The sequence below is a fragment of the Eptatretus burgeri genome, chromosome 2 (assembly GCF_056783735.1).
Source record: "Eptatretus burgeri isolate ZD-2024b chromosome 2, Ebu_testis_v1, whole genome shotgun sequence".
In the NCBI taxonomy this organism is placed as follows: Eukaryota; Metazoa; Chordata; class Myxini; order Myxiniformes; family Myxinidae; genus Eptatretus; species Eptatretus burgeri.
In genome coordinates, this window is record NC_140962.1 from 45364117 (window position 1) to 45383800 (window position 19684).

The window sequence follows — 19684 nt, forward strand, 5'->3', positions numbered from 1 at the left end:
CAAGACTGGAGAGGAGATGGTAGAAGACAGAAAGACCACCGACCTGCCTGCGGTTGGAGAGTGAGAGGCCCAATGACTCAGCCTCATTGTCAGAGATACCAATGATCTGAAATGCCTCGGTTTCCACTGCGTGAAGCCGAGAAAGGTGAGAGTCAGGAGCACCAGCCCAGAGGGGAGAGAGCAGTACTCAATCAGCCTGCGGACGAAAGCTTTGCATGTGGTCAGGAGCTCAGGTGGGCCGAGGAAGGACTTTGCACGACGGAGGATTCCCAGTCGGCGACTGGCTTTGGAGACCAGGTTGGAAATGTGGCTTTCCCAGGAAAGATCATGGCAGATAGTGAGACCCAGAAGCTTGAAAGAAAGGACTTCTTCCAGAGGATTGTTGAGAAAGTAGATGGGGGAGGGGGTCCAAATGGTCCTTTTGGAGAGACATAGTGAGAGTGTGAGGTCTGTCCGCATTGAAAGACATGTTTCACATGTTGGACCAGTTTGTGATTTTACCCAGATCTGCAGAGAGCGAAGAAGCTGTGCATGCCGGTCTGAGGGATGACAGATGGTACGGCAGAGGGTGGAGTCATCAGCAAAAAGACAAAGAGGATTTTCCAGAGTCGGAGAGATCATTGATGAAAACCAGAAAAAGAACAGGACCCAGAACGCTGCCTTGAGGAACTCTAGCCTGGACAGGAATAGGGAATGAAAGAACTCCAATTGGGGCCACATGTTGGCTGCGACAGGAGAGGAAGTTTGCGAGCCATGAGTGGAGAAGGCCTTGGATACCATAGGAAGAATTTGCTGAGCAGGGCAAGGTGCCAGACGTGTCAAAAGCATGTGATATGTCGAGGGATATGGCTCTGATTTCATGTCCGGCATTGAGGACCTCCATCGATTGTTGGGAGAGAAGAAACAGCATATCCAGGGTAGTGTGACCTGGTCTGAAACCAAATTGATGATCAGAAATCAGGCCATTAAAGAAGAAGTAGGATTTAATGTCTGAAGCGATGATGGATTCCATAACCTTGCTGATGATTGGGAGAAGGCTGATTGGTCTATAGTTGCAGGGATCTGTTTTTGCATCTTTTTTGTGTAGGGCAGTAATGTTTGCTGATTTCCAAGCAGATGGCAGATGGCAGATGACCTTGAGCAAATGAGAGGGTGAATAGAACAGAGAGAGGGTGAGCAAGAGCAGAGGAGCAGGTTTGTAGGAAACGTGGGCTGATGCCGTCTGGACCGGTTGCAGAATCTGAGTCAAGGTTTGACAGCAAATTCTCCACTTTGTCAGAAGAGTCCAGGGACAGCTGGGTGTGACTGGGTACAGAACAGAACAGAGGTGGGTACAGAAAGCGATGGGATTCGGACACAAGATTTCAATGCAAACGCCGAGTTTAGGCATTCAGCCTTTTCGTGGTATCAGCAGTGCAGCCATTTGAAGTAAGGGAGGGGACGGAGGGGGAACATACACCAGAAACAGATTTAATTAGACGCCACCAGGATTTAGAGGAGGGAGAGAGGTTTGAGAGTTCAGACTTGAGCTCAGAAAGATGTTATTTTCTGGCTGCACTGAGGGTAGATACACAATTATTCCGAGCTTGATGGAAGGAACTGATATTACTGTCAGTTTAGTTTGCTATCCATGAGGCAATGGCAAGTTGTTTCAGGACAACTGCCTCGCCACAAGCTTCAGTGAACCATGAGCGGGAGGAAGGGTAGGACAACTGAATACGAGAGGGGATAAATCTGTGCATGAGGGAGAGCAAGTTTCTTTGAAAGGATTCCCAGGATGAGTTGATGTTGGAGAAAGTAGCGATACAAGACCAGTCTATAAGTTTGATGGCTGATTGGAGACCCTGCCAGTCGGCGTGAGTGAAATGCCAGACTCGACGGCAATGAGGGGGTTCTCTAATAACAGCCAGAGATGTCCACTTTGACAAGTACATGGTCAGAAGAACTGATTGGAGCAAAGGAAGAGCAGCAGATATTTTCAGAGAAATTTGTCAAAATCAGATCCAGAAGAGATGGAGTACCATTGGTTGAGATCCGGGTCGGGAAGTTGACCGATTGAGTCAGTCCCAATGAGTCGCAGAAGTCTTTTGCTGAAGTGCCATGACAGGTGACAGAGGTACCCACACCGAGCCAACTGGCATGATGACAACTGAAGTCACCACATATGAGGAAGAGAGAGTTCGCATGAGAAGATAGAAGTTGGTCCATGTTTTCGGACAGTGAGGTGTAAATGGAGTCATCACTGTTTGGTGGACGGTACATTACACATGTAAACATGAGGTGGGAGTGGAGGGGAAGGCGAAGCCAGAGGTATTCCTGGGGGTGTGAGGGAGTGAGGACAGTGCATGGAGAGTAAGGAATAGAGTCTTTGATGAAGAGAGCAACTCCTCCACCAGGACGAGGCTCAGGTCTGTCATACCGGAGGAGGGAGTAATTAGGGAGATGCACTTGGGAGTCAGAGATGTCATGAGGGAGGAAAGTTTCTGTCAGGCAGATTATGTCTGGTTTGTCAGTGGCAACCTGTATGGAAAGATCTGGAAGGTTTGAGCGAAGGCCCCAGATATTTGAGGTCCACTCTGTTAATGAAGAGGGAGAAGAGGAGACTTTGGGTGCAGGGGATGGGGGGGAGGGGAAGGTAGGACAAGGGAGGAGGGGGGATGGAAAGGAGAGTTGTTGAAAGAGTGTGAGGGATTGCAGAATAGCTTGGGGAGGTGGTGGGATGAGGAGGAGAAAAGGCTCTGTGGTGCTGGAGGAGAGGGGGGGGCAGAAGGCGGTTGAGGATTTGAGGAGGTGGAGTGATGAGATGGAGGTGAGAGGGCAGGGGAAGGAACCAGCTTTGTGGAGGTAAGGGGGGGGGAACCTTTAGAAGGGTGAGTGAGGGGGGGAGTTTTTGAGAAAGGTGAGAGGGAGGCTTGGAGGGAGAAGTGTGATGGTTGCTTTGAGAGGGAGGGGTGAGAGGGGTGAGTTGGCACTGAAGTTGGAAAAAAAGAATGGTTCATGGAAAGTGAACATGCATAGAAAACTGTTTTTTTTTTTGTTAATTTTTGGTTCAGAAATTCGATTGAGGACATTTCTTGATGGATGCAATAAAGGCAAATTGAGAGAATGGAGAGAAGAAACGCTGTAACAGTTGGATTTTTTTAGGCAAGGGATGAAGGAAAGGTCAAATCAAGAGCAGTCTGTTGAAATCAAAAAAGAGTAGTGAATTATGATACAGTAATGAGTACCACAAATGTGAAAGAGGAAGATGAAGCATTATAAGAGATCGTTTTTATTATTATTTTTATTTTTTATGAGAGAGTTTTAAACCCTTTCTGATACTATGGAATAAAAATCAAAGCTTGAAAGCCTGCAGGACTGCTAATTTGCAAAAGTCGCATTGTGGCCCTTGCTAATTCTATGCAATATCGATGGAGATTGCTGACCACTGCACATTCAATGGGAGAAATAAATTTCAAAACAAAGATCAATTGACATTTCTGGCATAAAGAAACAGCATTATAAGTGGTCTTCCAATGTCCATGTAATGATGCCAAAAGAACAGTGAGTTCCGAGTCTGAGTCCTGCATTTTGTGTATGTACAAGCTCCTCGGTGTTTGAGGTCGTGGGAAGAGGCAGCAAAACAAAACAAGTGCCTCAAACTTACCTCCCCACCCACCACGACCTCGACTGCGTCTCCCCCTGCCTCTGCCACGTCGTAGCCAACCACTGTCCCCTGCTGAGGCCGATCGCTCATTCCTTTCCATGGTGTCTGGGGCTGCGAGAGACCAGTCCCCTATCTCCTCTCGATGGTCAGATTCAGTCTCCGAAAGATCTGCAATTCCTATGTGTTGCAAAATAAAGTTACTCAATATATTTGGCAATATTTCCAGTTTGCATGATTTGTTTTTGATAGGCAAGAATTTAGTTATTATTTTTAAATAGAATGACCTGGTTGGTTTTCTCGACGTCCCCGATAGGAACGTGAAGTATGAAGAGATGGTACACCATCTTCCACATGATCACACCCACCCATGTCTTGTTCAGCACCTGGTCCAATCTGAGCAACCGCACTCACATCTCCCCAAGGAGCTGATGCCCCACAAGGCAATGCACCAGCTCCTGCAGGAGTCGGTGTTCGTCCACTCACAATCATCAAGCGCAACTGCTCATCAATCTGGCGTCGCTCATGTTGCAATGCTTCAACTTCCTGCAAGAAGAAATTCCACCTTAACAATCACAATTCCTGAAAATTTGATCATAAACATGCATTATTGTGTAAAATTTTTTTGCTGAAATGACCACAGCCACTCTTAAAAAGATAGCTTACAATCAAATCGTGCATCTTGCTTAGTTTAGTTTCCCTAAATGTAGCATCACAGTTTATGGAACAAAGTTGTGCAAAGGGGTATTAGAAGCAAAACATTTCACAATGTAGATGAACAGATTTGACATTTCAACGACGATAACACAATAAATGAAAAGAGTTGGAAAGACTGCAAAACAAATAGATATCATCTTGTGCCTGACATGTAAACAATATGACAGCTGATTTTGGCATGTAAAAAAGAAATGCTTCACGCTGTGGAAACCAAGGCATTTAGGATCATCCGTATCTCCTGCGATGAAGCAGAGTCTTTGGGTCTCTCACTCTCTCACCGCAAGCAGGTCAGTGGCTTTCTGTCTTCCACTGTCTCCTCTCAGGTGTGAATCCCCCCCCTCCCCTACTCAATCTGTGATTTGTCCCTCTCAGGGTGCTCAAGGTCCGCCAGCAACCCCTTTCTGGTGAAACAACCAAAATCAAGAATCCCTGCTCACCTTCACCCTTTCATTCCTCTTTTTCCCCATCTTTGGAATAAACTCCCACACACTCTCTTCAATACCACTCTCGCCTCCAGGTATTCAAAACAGCTGTACACCACCATCTCTTATCTTCCCCCATCCAAAACCACGATTTTTTTCTTCCCCCGTTAACCCACCCCAAACCCACCTCCTTCAAATTCCCTGCTTTCCTTCCTGAAAATCCCTGTAGTGTCCATCTTGTTTACTCCGTGTACCCCACCCCATCCCTCTCCCTTCCACAGATCTCCTAATGTCTCTGTTCCCCACTGTTTTGTGCTTTCCTCTCCCACCCCTCTTATCTCCCGCTCCCTTTGTTATACATTCTATATGTTAGCTGTTATACAGTATGAGCCTCGATATTGCATTCAAAACAATCTCCCCCCCCCCTCCAAAAAAAAAACAACAGGTTCAATGAATGATAATAAAAACAGGGAAGGGGAACATAATATATCAAGCTGTGAAGAGAGAACAATGGATCTACCACCCCCCCCCCCCCAAGTGATAAAGAAGATTTTCCAGAGAGTCAGAGAGATCATTGATGAAAACCATAAGAATAGAGCCCAGAACACTGCCTTGAGGAACTCAAGCCTGGACAGGAAGAAGGGATGAGAGAATTCCATTAAGGGCCACACATTGACTGCAACAGGAGAGGAAGTCTGTGAGCCATGAGTGGAGATAGCCTTGGATACCATAGGGAGAGTTTGCTGAGCAGGGCAGGGTGCCAGACCACATCAAAAGCACATGTTATGTCTACAGAGATGGCTCTGATCTCATGTCTGGCATCGAGTACCTCCATCCATTGTTGAGAAAGCAGGAGCAGCATGTCCAGGGTAGAGTAACCTGGTCTGAATGCAAATTGATGATTGGAAATCAGGCCATTGGAGAAGAGGAAGGATTTAATGTCTGAAGTGATGATGGATTCCATGACCTGGTTGATGATTGGGAGAAGGCTGCTTGCTCTGTAGTTGCAGGGATGTTTTGGCACCTTTTTATGCAGGGCAGTAATGTTTGCTGATTTCCAAGCAGATAGCAGATGACCTTGAGAAAATGAGAGGGTGAACAGAACAGAGAGAGGGTAAGCAAGAGCAGAGGAGCAGTTTTTTAGGACACGAGGGCTGATGCCATCTGGACTGGTTGCAGAATCTGAGTCGAGGTTTGACAGCAAACTCTCCACCTTATCAGTAGAAAAGGACACATGGTCAAGGAACAGCTGGGTGCGACTGCGTAAGGTGGGTACAGAAAGCGATGGGTTCGGGACACAAGATTTAGACTCTCAACTGTGTGCTGTGTCACGTGATTGGGTTTTCGTACATCATGCCTCGCCCGCCAGGGGTGGCAGGAGTGTACTTCTGGTCGCGCAATAAAGCGGAGTTGATGCTGGTCCGCGTGCTTCTTGCGTCCCGCTGCACCTCGTACACTCTAGTTGGCTGATGAGGATGGTTGAATACGGACTTGTGCCCGTTTTCGACGGAGACGACTTCGAATTGTTTTCGGAGCAATTGGGATGCTATTTCCGCGCGAACGATGTGGTCGACGAGAGCAAACAGAAGTCGATCTTGCTCGCTTCGCTTTCGCCGGAGCATTATCGGCTACTGGGTGATTTGGTGGCACCGAACAGGCCCCGGGATGCCGAGCTGTCGTTTCGGGACATTGTGCAGAAGATGAAGGCACACATGGCGCCGGAGAAGTCCTTACAGCTCGCTCAATTCCAGTTCGATCGCCTCTCGAAAGGAGCAGAGGAACGCGTCGCTGATTTTGTGGAGCGGATCAAGCATTCTTCCGTGGCCTGCAAGTTCACGGCGGGGGAGCGGCCAGCTCGGCTCAGAGATCGTTTTATTGCTGGTTTACAAGATGCGAAGATGGTTTCAGCGGTTTTACGGCTGAAGGATGAAGCCATTACATTCGACTCGGCGATCAGCACGGCTACAGCGGTCGAGCAGACTCGCGGGGATGTTCGAGCCATCACCGGCCACGCGGGGTCGCGAGCACCCCGGGACGCGCCCACGACCTTCGATGCGGGTCGGACGTCGCCACGCGGCCGCGCGTGCGGCGGGGTGACCCCGCGGACGTGCTTGGGATGTGGAGGTCGACACCTGCGCCGTGCATGCCCGTGTAAAGGCAACGTGTGTGCCGTGAGGCGACGGCCACCGTTAAGGTCATGCGCGGCGATGTGCGAGGCGACTCGGGGCGGAACCAGCGGCCGTTGTTGAGCCTGTTTTCAATTGGCCCGGCGACGGCGCGCCTGATGACGGTGGAAGTCGAAGTGAACGAAACGCCGAGCACGTTCCAGGTCGATACGGGAGCAGCGGTGTCGCTCATAGGCGAACAGACCGCGCGTAGACTCAACGGCTTGAAGCTTATCAGGCCAAACCTCACGCTCTTCACGTACACCCGCGAGAAGATAACGCCAGTCGGGATGGCAGACGTGTCTGTGCGGTATCAAGGCCAGGTCGCCACGCTTCGGGTGTACGTCGTGCGGGGGAGGGGGCCGTCTCTCCTCGGCCGAGATTGGCTGGCCCGCATCAGGCTAGACTGGGCCGCAGTTCACCTTGTGCAACCCGTGCCGAGCCAGTGGGAGGATCAGTTGGAGGAGATTCTTCAAAGACATCAAGGGTTGTTTAGCGACGACCTTGGGAAACTCAAGGGCATGGAGGCAAAACTCTTCTTGAAGGAGGGGGTGGTTCCTCGGTTTTGTAAACCGCGTCCAGTGCCGTATGCCCTGCGGGACAAGGTCAAGGGTGAACTGGATAGGCTGGAGGCCTGTGGAGTGATCGAACGGGTGTCGTGCTCGGATTGGGCCACCCCGGTTGTCACGGTGCTGAAACGGAATGGAGACGTCCGATTGTGCGGGGACTTCAAATCCACGGTTAACACGGGGCTCAGCGTGGAGCAATATCCATTGCCATCAATCGATGAGATATATGCGCGATTGGCGGGGAGTCAATACTTCACGAAGCTAGACCTGCGTGATGCATATTTTCACCTGCCGATGGATCCCGGGAGTAGCGAGCTTTTGACAATCAACACGTGTCAAGGACTCTATCGATATACCCGACTCTGTTTTGGGATTGCTTCGGCCCCAGCTTTGTGGCAGAAAGCCATGGATCAGGTTTGCATTGGCCTGCCCGCTCAGACCTACCTGGACGATGTGCTCATTGCGGGGAAAACGGCAGACGAGCACCTGGCGAACATTGCCCAAGTGCTGACAAAGCTAGAAGCGTGCGGCCTGCGCTTGAACAAGGACAAGTGCGCGTTCTTCAAGCAGCGCTTGGAATACCTCGGGCACATCATCACGCCGGAGGGGCTGTTGAAAGGTCCTCGGAAGGTGGAAGCGATTCAACACATGCCACCGCCTCGCGACAAGACGCAGCTGCGCTCGTTCATTGGTATGGCCCAGTATTACCAAAGGTTCGTGCGCGGGCTCAGCTCACAACTTGCGCCGTTAACACGGTTGCTCAAGAAGGACGAGCGCTGGGCTTGGGGGCCTGCACACCAGGCGTCGTTCGACCGCATCAAGCGGCTGCTCACAGAGGATACGGTCCTCGTGCACTCCGAGCCTGCGCGTCTGCTCCTATTGGCATGCGACAGCTCTGCATATGGCATCGGGGCAGTGCTCTCCCACAGGATGGACGATGGCTCCGAGCGGCCTGTTTGTTTCGCATCCCGGACCCTGTCCACAGCAGAGCGCGGATATGCCCAGATTGAGCGTGAGGCTCTCAGCCTCGTCTGGGGTGTGCGGAAGTTCCATCAATACCTGCTGGGGCGGCATTTCACTTTGCAGACGGATCACAAACCGCTTCAATTCATCCTGAGACCCGAACGCGGGGTGCCGGTGGTAGCAGCCGCGCGAATACAGCGGTGGTGTCTGTTTCTGGGTGCTTACGATTATGATATTCAGTTCCGAAGCACGGAGAAGCATGCTAACTGCGACGGGCTCTCTCGCTTGCCGTGTGCGGAGGGTCCAGCTGCGTCTGAGTTGGGCGACCGGGTCGATGTGTTCGCACTGGGCCAGGTCAAAAGCGGGCCGGTCATGGCCAGGCAGGTGGCGGTGGAATCGGCTCGTGATCCGGTGCTTGCCCGTGTCGTCCAGGCAATTTCTACGGGGAATTGGAGCGATCTGCCTTCGACACCGGCATTTCAACCTTTCACGTCATGCGCAGCGGAGCTGTCGTTGGTCCAGCGGTGCGTAATGTGGGGAATGAGGACGGTGATTCCACCGAGGTTCAGGCAGCGGTGTTTGGAAGAACTGCATATCAGTCACCTTGGCATCGTGAAGACCAAGAGTCTTGCTCGTAGCCTGTTGTGGTGGCCGGGGTTGGACAAAGACATTGAGCAGTTGGTTAAGCGTTGCGCCACGTGCCAGACAGATGCTGATAAACCGCGTCGAGCTTCGGGTCTCTGGCCTGTGCCAGACCGAGCTTGGCAGAGGGTCCATGTAGATTTTGCGGGACCTGTTAATGGCAAAATGTTTTTGATTGTGATCGATGCATTCTCTAAATGGCCGGAGGTTGTAGTGATGCAGCATACATCAGCAAACATTACAGTAGAGAAACTGCGGACAATCTTTGCTAATAAAGGGTTGCCGGAGATCCTGGTCTCTGATAATGGTCCGCAGTTCATCGCGGGTGTATTTGATGAGTTTATGCGCCAGAATGGTATTCGACATCTAAGGTCCGCACCGTATCATCCTGAGACGAATGGCCAAGCTGAGTCGTTTGTCAAGATGTTGAAGCGGGCTTTGCGAAGGGGGGGTGTTGCACCTGTGCAGACAGTGGTCGATGTCTTTTTGCTCCATTACAGGAACGCAGTTCATCCTGTCACGGGTGATTCGCCTGCCATTCGTCTCTATGGACGGGCTTTGCGGTCCAGGCTGGATTTGCTGCGACCTGGAGGGTCGGGGAGTGGGGCAATGTCGCGTCCGACGCGGCTGCACAGCTTCGAGGTGGGGCAACGGGTAATGGTGCGCGATTATTTCCACGGTTCCAAATGGGTGCCGGCGGTGGTCTCTGTGGTGCTGGGGCCGGCGAATTGCATGGTGCGGACTGATGGTGGGGATGTGTGGAAGGTGCACGTGGACCAAATGCATGATCACTGTTCAACGTCACCCCCCCCCCACACCTTCCCGCGCCGAGCGGTGCGGGACCCCCACCGGTAATATCGCCGGCACCTGACGTTGTATCGCCGGGGCTGGTTGGGCCGACGCCAGGGGGGTCTCCGCCTGATGCCGTCCTACCCGGGGACGTCGAGCAGGCTGGGCGGTCGGGGGTGGCTGGTGTTGCGGAAAGTGCGAGTCCGGCGAGGGTGTCACCTCGACCGAGCCGGGAGGCGTCTGAGCCTGGGCTGTCTGGTGGCGCTGCCCGTCCGAGGCGGGTCAGGGTGCGGCCGCGGTATTTGGAGGATTACGAGTGTTGATGGGTTTCAGATGGTCATGTTGTGATTGTCCGTTCATCGTGTGACGGGTCATTTTACGGGGGGAGGAGTGTGCTGTGTCACGTGATTGGGTTTTCGTATATCATGCCTCGCCCGCCAGGGGTGGCAGGAGTGTACTTCTGGTCGCGCAATAAAGCGGAGTTGATGCTGGCCCGCGTGCTTCTTGCGTCCCGCTGCACCTCGTACACTCTAAACTGCACTTGTACAGAGCATTGCAAGGAATAGTATTTTCTACGCTTGTGTACTTAGCTGCATCTGTGCAGTTACTACGTATGCTTACATCTACTGGAGTAGTATGAAAGTTCCAAAACACTCTGGAACTGGTGGATGGCTTGACCAATCTATTATCAGTTGCCCATCTTCCATTTGTCAACTACAGGTGATTGGTGTGATGATATCCTCCTGGTATGTTTGCACAGATAATCTCTATTTGGTAGCATAACCAACTCAGCTTGAGCCAAGCATAACCGGTAATCTGGGCTGGTTAACTTCTATACAATCATGCTGCCCATACATACAAACACATAAACTTCTCCAGCACATCCATCATTTCTTCCGAAACTTCATATGTAACACCTAAAAGTTACGGCATTGAAAAAATGATAGTCAATTAAAAGTTAACTCAGACTTTTCACGAATTAACCACAAAATCTTTTCATTGATTCACAAATTATCGTGGTAAGAAAAAAAAACCCATAGATGGACAACTTGAAAATTTAATGGCTCCAGAATTTGGGTGTGCATTGGAAATTACAGTCCTAAATGGACAAGTTCATGTACAACTTACTTTCAGTTCTTGGATACCAGTACAGGTTAAATAGATTCCGAGTCAACTCTTCGGAATGCCAACCTGTACCTTCGCCAACTCGTACTTTCAGTGTAGCCTATTTAGTGGGAATGGTCGATGTTTAACAGGGTATTTTAAAGTTCTTTAATGGGAAATGCACTTGCAATGAAATGACAGATGAGTAATATTGACAGAAAAAGTTAATGAAGTATATTTTAATGATTGACCTCACTAGCATTTTTTTTTGAAACCAAACTCAAACTTCATTTTTATGATTTTAAACATTCCCTCAAGGCTCGACATGAACGGCTGCCCGGGGCAACCGATGATGAATAAAAGCAAAATGTTGATTGCCGATTCAATGATGAACAAGAAAGGCACTCGGTGGAGCGCATACCGCCGATACGTAATGCCTGATCCACAAGAACATATCGGGCCCAATACAATTTTGAAATATCATGCAATACAGTACTATATAGTTTTTGGCCCAATCTCTCAATGGTGAACAATCGTTTTAAAAATTAAAAAATCCTCGTATCGATCCGGATTCGGATCTTCACCAAAATTGAATCAATTCGTCCTTGTGATACACCCAACCTATCCGCCAAGTTTCGTCCGAATCCATACACAACTATTTGAGATATCGTGCTATATATCGGTTTCACCTGATCTCTGAATGTTAAAGAATCATTCAAAAAATTATCAGATCCAGATCCGAATCCAAATCTTCACCAAAATTGAATCAATTCTTCCTTGTCACACACACGTGTCCACCAAGTTTTGTCCGAATCCGTCCACAACTTTTTGAGATATCCTGTGCACAGACCAACAATTCAAACAAACAGAACGGGGTAAAAAGACAACCTCCTTCACCTTCGGTGGTGGATGTAATACAACGAAAGGATAAAATGGTTGGACTTGTTCACCATAAAGGATCCCAAAATGCTGACGTTTTTGGCCTTAGCCTTTGTCGGCATAGACCCTTTTTGCTCAGACAACGGTTAAGACCCAAAACGTCAGTACCTTGTGATCCTTTGTCGCAGATAACTCCAACCATTTCATTCTTTTCTTCTCTTATGCCACCAACACAGACTGCTCGTTCTTATGCTGGAATTAGCAACTACATGTTGGCTTCTTCATGGATGGATGCTCTCAATCTCAAACAGGTGGTCAGTGTCATCTCACTGGATGTCTCCCATGCATTCAAATTACCAGTAGCCTTGCAACACAACCTGCTTTCATAGGTGTTAGCTAATGGTATCCAGACTGGTCAGGAAATTCATTCTGTGCCAGCAAATTGTGGGGATGGTATTGTTACGAATCTGACAGTCAATTGCACACAGACAGCAGTCCCGAAGCTTAGTTATTTCGGTAAGTATGTGTATATAATTAAAATTCCCCCATGTCTAATGGGAATTTCGTGTGTGCACTGTGAGTTGTTTTATACATCCACTACAACAACAACAACAACAACAACAGCGGCACCATCCCTCACTCAACCCGGTCGCCATTGCCCACGTGTTTTTGGCTGGGGGCGTGGGCGGAGCCTCCATCCCCTCAGATCGAGGCTCCACCCCGAGGAAGAGCATAGAGTTTCCTCCAGCCAATGAGTGAAGGGTGAGCATCGCACGCACGCCCCAGCCAATTGGAGGCCAGCGTGCCGAAAGCTACTACGGAGCCTCTTCGGGGGGCGGGCCTCCGAGATGCCTCATCCAATCAGGAGGCTGAGCACCTCAGAGGCAGCCCCACCCAGCCAGATGGGATGTTCGCCCCTCGTCCAATACAGAGGCGAGTTCCCCAGAGCGGTTCCCTCGACCCGAGGGGGAGGGGAAGGATAAGAATTGGTGGCGAGCGGAGAGAGAAGAAGGAAAAAGAGAAGAAGCCTCGTCTTGCCTGTTGGCGTTCTCGTCTACCCATGGGTGCTCGTCTCGTCTGGTCCGTTCCCGTGCTGGCTGGCGTCCGTTGCGTCGTTCCTGGTCCCTGGTGCTGCGTTGTAGCGGCGGGTTCGAGTCCCGCCACCGGACAAGCTCAACCAGACCACACGAGGCGGACAGGTGCAAGAATAGGCTCCTGCTCTCAGCTCGCCTTTCCCTCCCGAGCTGAAGGGCCGAATAAGGCCGTGGCCACCATTTCTTTGGGTGTGCGTGTGTGTGTGTGGCGCCAGTCTGTTAAGTAGAACCGTTAAGTGTTTTTCGCTCACTGTACATTGCCTGCATTTCTTTTATTCGGATAACTCTGCTCTTTGTGTGATCCCCTCCCCGATTATTGTTTATAAATAAACCCCCGTGTTAAATGTTCCAGTTTGTTGTCCGTGTTTTCTATCATTGGCCCAGCACGGTGCGTATTGAGAATTAGTGAGGCCGTTCGTGCCGTAAATTGTTCATTTGGTCCAGCGTGGCTTTGGTAACTTCCGCTCGGTTACGCCAGATCCGAATCGGTGATGGCGACTCAGTTCGGACAAAGTCGGCCGAGGGTGTGGTTTTCCCGGTAGTTAGACGGCGTGGGTACTGAGGTAAATTGGAATTAGACAAGTGGACCCTCCCTCACGCAGTCAAAATATTGGCGACCACGGTCCTCGAAGTGACCCGTGACCTTTCGGAGTTGTCCGAGAGTCACGACCTAAATTCCGGGTGTTCGGTGGGAGACGGCTCTACTGCTCCACTTCGTGGTCGTTTATCGCCACTGAACCCCGGCCCACAACAGTATTCCCTCCCGTGCTTCCCCTCGAGAAGCAGCATGCTACAACCAATCCTGATTTTAGTGCACATTATTGACCTGAAGTCTGCAAATACATGGTAACATTTTGAAGACAATTTCATGCTGTGCAGGACTATCAGCTAGTCGCGGATTAAATGCCATTTGAGACTTCGTTTGCTCTCTCAAGTATTTGCAAAAGAGGAGTCGTACCGAGTACAATTCCTGGTTGAGACAGATATTTCAATTTTTTTCAGGCTAGAACTGGTCTGCAATGGCGGACAATTATAAAATAGTTTTTATCACCCAAAAGGTGACGAAGGTATGCTCTCTGCTATGGGAAGCTAAGATGTTAGCCCCTTGTTGGAACAAAAGGAAATGATGGTGGAAAGAAGGTTTATATCATTAGGTGTGGTGACAGTTCAAAAAGAGTGGGTCAGGGGGTGAAGGTCGAGGATTAAAGGAGGCTGCGTAATGATAAATTGTTGTGGGTTGAGGGAAGTGAGTTCTTTATAATGGGTCAATGAGGGGTTGTGAATCAGAGTGGTGAGTGTTTAATGACAGGTGAGTCAATGAGTGGAGTAATATCAGTCATGAAAGGTCAAACATCAGAGGGAGAAAAGTCACTGATCAAGAGATTATAAAAATGAGGATAGCGAGAAAGGAATTGGGTAAGAAGAAAATAATAATTATAATAATAATAATAAGAATAATAACTAGAACTGCCACTTTATAACTGCTGGCAGTGATGACCGGGTACCCAGATGTCCGCCTTTGATACGACATGAGACTGAGATGATAATTCCAAAGTTACGCTTCGATAGGAGAAGTGGTTCCAGAGAAAACATTATTTAAGATTGATACAAATACAGCCCTGCTTCAATACAGCATGGGACTGACGAGTTACGAACCGGGTAGCACAAAGCGTTCAATCAATTTTTCCATATGCAGTTAGCCCTTTTTCCTGGGGACATTGGCGATGTCAATTGAATAGCTATTCCTGTACCCTCAAACGCTTTCAGGTGCAGCCAAGTGAGCCTTCTGGAAAAAAACAACAAAAATATAAAAGTTCTCAGATTCAAATAATTAAATATTTCTGGCTGCCAAACCATGTGGCCGATCAGGTTGAAATTTTAAACATACGTTTCACATGTCGGCTAGATTATAAGTGTGAAGTTTCGCATATATTGAAGCAGCGGTTCCAGAGTAAACATTAATTTATATTTTATACTTCAATCCAACATGGCTGCCAAAACATGGGGCCGATCGAGTTGAAATTTAAATAGGTCATTCCACATGTCTGCTGCATCATCTCTCTGAAGTTTCACATTTATTGATGTAGCAGTTCTAGAGTAAACATTAATTAATATTTTCCCTTCAATCCAATATGGCTGCCAAATGATGTGTTGTAAATCAAAAGGAGGGGGGGAGAGAACTTTTTGTTCGTCAGGGAGAGGCGGTCATACATGTGGAATTTCGCCTCGATCTGCTCAGCCGTTTCAGAGAAGAAGACTTTTAAAGTTATTAATTTTCAATCCAATATGGCTGCCATACCATGTGCCCTATTAAAACATAAATTTAAATTCTCCATCTAATGGGGAAGTGGATTATGCTTGTTAAGTTTCGTGTTGATGGGACAAGATACGTTTTTCGATCCAAGACGGCCTCCAAACCTTGTGACTTGTGACATCATAATTTTTACCGTCCAGCAGGCATGGGGGTAGATTATATTTGCCAAGTTTCACTTCGATAGGTTATGTGGTTCCAGAGAAAACATTTAATATAATTCTTGAATCCAACATGGCTGCCAAACCATGTGACCTATCAATTAGAAATTAACAAACTTGTATTCACTGCTCGTGTGCAATATGTTCGTGAAGTTTCCCTTGGATCTGACCAGACGTTCTGGAGAAGTAGATGTTTGAAGGTTTTAGGGTAAATTCAATATGGCCACGAAACAATGTGACCTATCAATTAGAAAGTAACAAACTTGTGAAAGGATGTCTTGGGGAAAGTGTGTGAATTTTTGCCTCAATCCATCCAGCTGTTCTGGAGAAGAAGATTTTTAAAATTTATTAATTTTCAATCCAATATGGCTGACGAACCATGTGACCTATGACATCATAAGTTTACATTCTGCTTCCAATTGTGTAGTGGAACAGGTGTGTTAAGTTACGTGTTAATGGAATAAGGTGCGTTTTTCTATTCAAGATGGCTGCCAAACAATGACTTTTGACGTCACAATTTTTACTATGTATGCAGACATGATGGATGATAATAGTTGCAAATTTTCCCTTCGATAGATTAAGCAGTTCCAGAGAAAACATTATTTAATATTTTTCTTAAATCCAACATGGCTGCCAAACCATGTGACCTATCAATTATTCATTAACAAACTTATGTCCCCTTCGCCTGCAGAATAGACTTGTGAAGTTTCCCCTTGATTTGACCAGTCGTTTTGGAGAAGTTGTTTGAAGGTTTTAGGGTAAATTCAATATGGCCACCAAACCATGTGACATATCAATTAGAAATTAACAAACTTGTGAAAGGATGTCTTGTGGAAAGTGTGTGTGAATTTTTGCCTCAATCTGTCGAGACGTTCTGGAGAAGAAGATTTTTAAAATTTATTAATTTTCAATCCAAGATACCTGATGAACCATGTGACGTATGACATCATAAATTTACTTTCTGCCTCCAATCCTGTACTGGAACACGTGTGTGAAGTTTTGTGTTAATCGGATAAGGTGCATTTTTCTATCCAAGATGGCCACCAAACCATATGACTTGTGATGTCATAATTTTTACCATGCGTGCATACACGATGGTAGATGATAGATGCAACTTTTCGCTTCGACAGGTGAATCAATTCCAGAGAAAACATTATTTAATATTTTCTTAAATCCAACATGGCTGCCAAACCATGTGACATCAATTATTCATTAACAAACTCGTAAAAGGATGTCATGGGGAGTATGCCTGTAAATTTTTGCCTCAATCTGTTTAGCCGTTCTGGAGAAGAAGATGTTTGATGGTTTTAGGGTAAATTCAATGTGGCCACCGAACCATGTGACTTATCAATTAGAAATTAACAAACTTGTGAAAAGATGTCTTGGGGAAATTGTGTGAATTTTTGCATCAATCTGTCCAGCCATTCTGGAGAAGAAGATTTTTAAAATTTATGAATTTTCAATCCAAGATGCCCGATGAACCATGTGACCTATGACATCATAAATTTACTTTCTGCCTCCAATCCTGTACTGGAACACGTGTGAAGTTTTGTGTGTTATCGGATAAGGTGCGTTTTCTATCCAAGATGGCCTCCAAACCATGTGACTTGTGACCATAATTTTTACCGTATATTCGGGCATGGGGATAGATTAATTATAGTTGCCAATTTTCGCTTCGATAGGTTATGTGGTTCCAGAGAAAACATTATTTAATACAATTTTTGAATCCAACATGGCTGCCAAACCATGTGACCTATCAATTAGAAATTAACAAACTCATATTCACTACTCGTGAGCAATACGTATGTGAAGTTTCCCCTTGATCTGACTAGCCGTTCTGGAGAAGATGTTTGAAGGTTTTAGAGTAAATGCAATATGGCTGCCAAACCATGTGACTTATCAATTAGAAATTAACAAACTTGTGAAAGGATATCTTGGGGAAAGTGTGTTTTATTTTGCCTCAATCTATCTAGCCGTTCTGGAGAAGAAGATTTTTAAAATTTATTAATTTTCAATCCAAGATGGCTGACGAACCATGTGACCGATGACATCATAAATTTACATTATGCCTCCAATCCTGTCGTGGAATGCATGTGTAAAGTTTCGTGTTAATCGGATAAGGTGCGTTTTTCTATCCAAGATGGGTGCCAAACCATGTGACGTCATAATTTTTACCATGTATGTAGACATGATGGAAAATGATAGTTGCAAATTTTCGCTTCAATAGGTTATGTGATTCCAGAGAAAACATTATTTAATATTTTTCTTGAATCCAACATGGCTGCCAAACCATTTGACCTATCAAATAGAAATTAGCAAACTTATATTCACTATTCTTGAGCAATACGTATGTGAACTTTCCCCTTGATCTGACCAGCCGTTCTGGAGAAGATGTTTGAGGGTTTTAGGGTAAATTCAAGATGGCCACCAAACCATGTGACCTATCAATAATAAATTAACAAACTTGAAAAAGGACGTCATGGGGAATGTGTGTAAAGTTTCGCCTCAATCTGTCCAGTCGTTCTGGAGAAGAAGATTTTTTTATTATTATTTTTTCAAAACAAGATGGCTGCCGAACCAAGTCACCTATGACATCATAATATATTTTTTCTACGGTGAATTGTAGTGTTGATGAGGCTCAAGAAATTTCAGATTTTTCCTATGCAGCGTTCTACTTGACGAATTTTCACCGGGATACCGCTTCACCGATGACATCGGGAAAAATCACCCGTGTTCCCGATGCGGAGTTCATTAAAATGTATCAAGCTAAAAAAATTTCCGTCTCACGGTTTGAGATGCAGAGGTCCAAAGTTTATCGTTTTTTTTTCAAGATGGCGCCCGTACCACGTGACCTGTGACGTCACAATTATCAATTAAGTTTGCTATCAAAAAAAGATACATACTATGGTGAAAATTTTGGGTCGATCGGACTTACCGTTCCTGAGAAAATGATTTTTAAAGTGAAAAAGCCTGCAAATTGTGGGTGGAAAAAGAAAAATAAGAAACTAGAACTGCCACTTAAAACTGCTGGCAGTGATGACCGGGTACCCAGACGTCCGCCTTTGATACAACATGAGACTTAAATAATAGTCGCAAAGTTTTGCGTCGATAGGATAAGTGGTTCCAGAGAAAACAATATTTAATATTGTTCTTGAATCCAACATGGCTGCCAAACCATGTGACCTATCAATTATAAATTAACAAACCTATATTCACGAGTCGTGTGCAATACGTATGTGAAGTTTCCCCTTGATCTGACCAGCTGTTCTGGAGAAGAAGATGTTTGAAGGTTTTAGGGTAAATTCAACATGGCCACCAAACCATGTGACCTATCAATTAGAAATTAACAAACTTGTGAAAGGATGTCTTGGGGAAAGTGTATGTGAAATTTTGCCTCAATCTGTCTGGCTGTTCTGGAGAAGAAGATTTTAAAAATTTATTAATTTTCAATCCAAGATGGCTGACGAACCATATGACCTATGACATCATAAATTTATATCCTGCCTCCAATCCCGTAGTGGAATAGGTATGTGAAGTTTCGTGATAATCGGATAAGGTGCGTTTTTCTATCCAAGATGTCCGCCAAACCCTGTGACTTGTGACATCATAATTTTTACTATGAATGCAGACATCATGGAAGATGATAGTTGCAAATTTTCGCTTCGATATGTTATGTGATTCCAGAGAAAACATTATTTAATATTTTTCTTGAATCCAACATGGCTGCCAAACCATGTGATCTATCACCTAGAAATTAACAAAGTTATATTCCCTGCTCGTGGGCAATGCGTTTGTGAAGTTTCCCCTTGATCTGACGAGCCGTTCTGGAGATGTTTGAAGGTTTAGGGTAAATTCAAGATGGCCACCAAATCATGTGACAGATCAATAAGAAATTGACAAACTTGAAAGAGGACCTCATGGGGAATGTGTGTGTAAAGTTTGGCCTCAATCTGTCTGGCCGTTCTGGAGAAGAAGATTAAAAAAAAAAATTCAAAATGGCTGCCGAACCAAGTGACCTATGACGTCATAATATTTTTTTTCTACGGTGAGTTGTTGTGCAGATGAGGCTCAAGAAATTTTGGATTTTTCCTAAGCAGCGTTGTACCTAATGATGACACCTCTTGACCGATGACGTCAGGAAAAATCACCCGTGTTCCCCATGAGGAGCTTATTCAAATGTATGAAGCGAAATTTTTTTCCATTGCACCGTTTCAGAGATATAGAG

The 19684-nt window shown here is 46.6% G+C and overlaps 1 protein-coding gene across 7 annotated transcripts in view; it reads right to left on the bottom strand.

Annotated features, from left to right (window-relative positions):
* The window catches only part of LOC147031953 (RNA-binding protein FXR1-like), a 164470-nt gene that overhangs the window by 62675 nt on the left and 82111 nt on the right, over window positions 1–19684 (bottom strand). For all 7 annotated transcript variants that reach the window (XM_085869202.1, XM_085869201.1, XM_085869199.1 and 4 more), the window contains 2 exons: window positions 3931–4189; window positions 3647–3823 (listed from right to left, as the gene is read on the bottom strand). In XM_085869202.1, the coding sequence (XP_085725328.1) occupies window positions 3647–3823; window positions 3931–4189 (436 nt within the window). The remainder of the gene's footprint in view (window positions 1–3646; window positions 3824–3930; window positions 4190–19684) is intronic.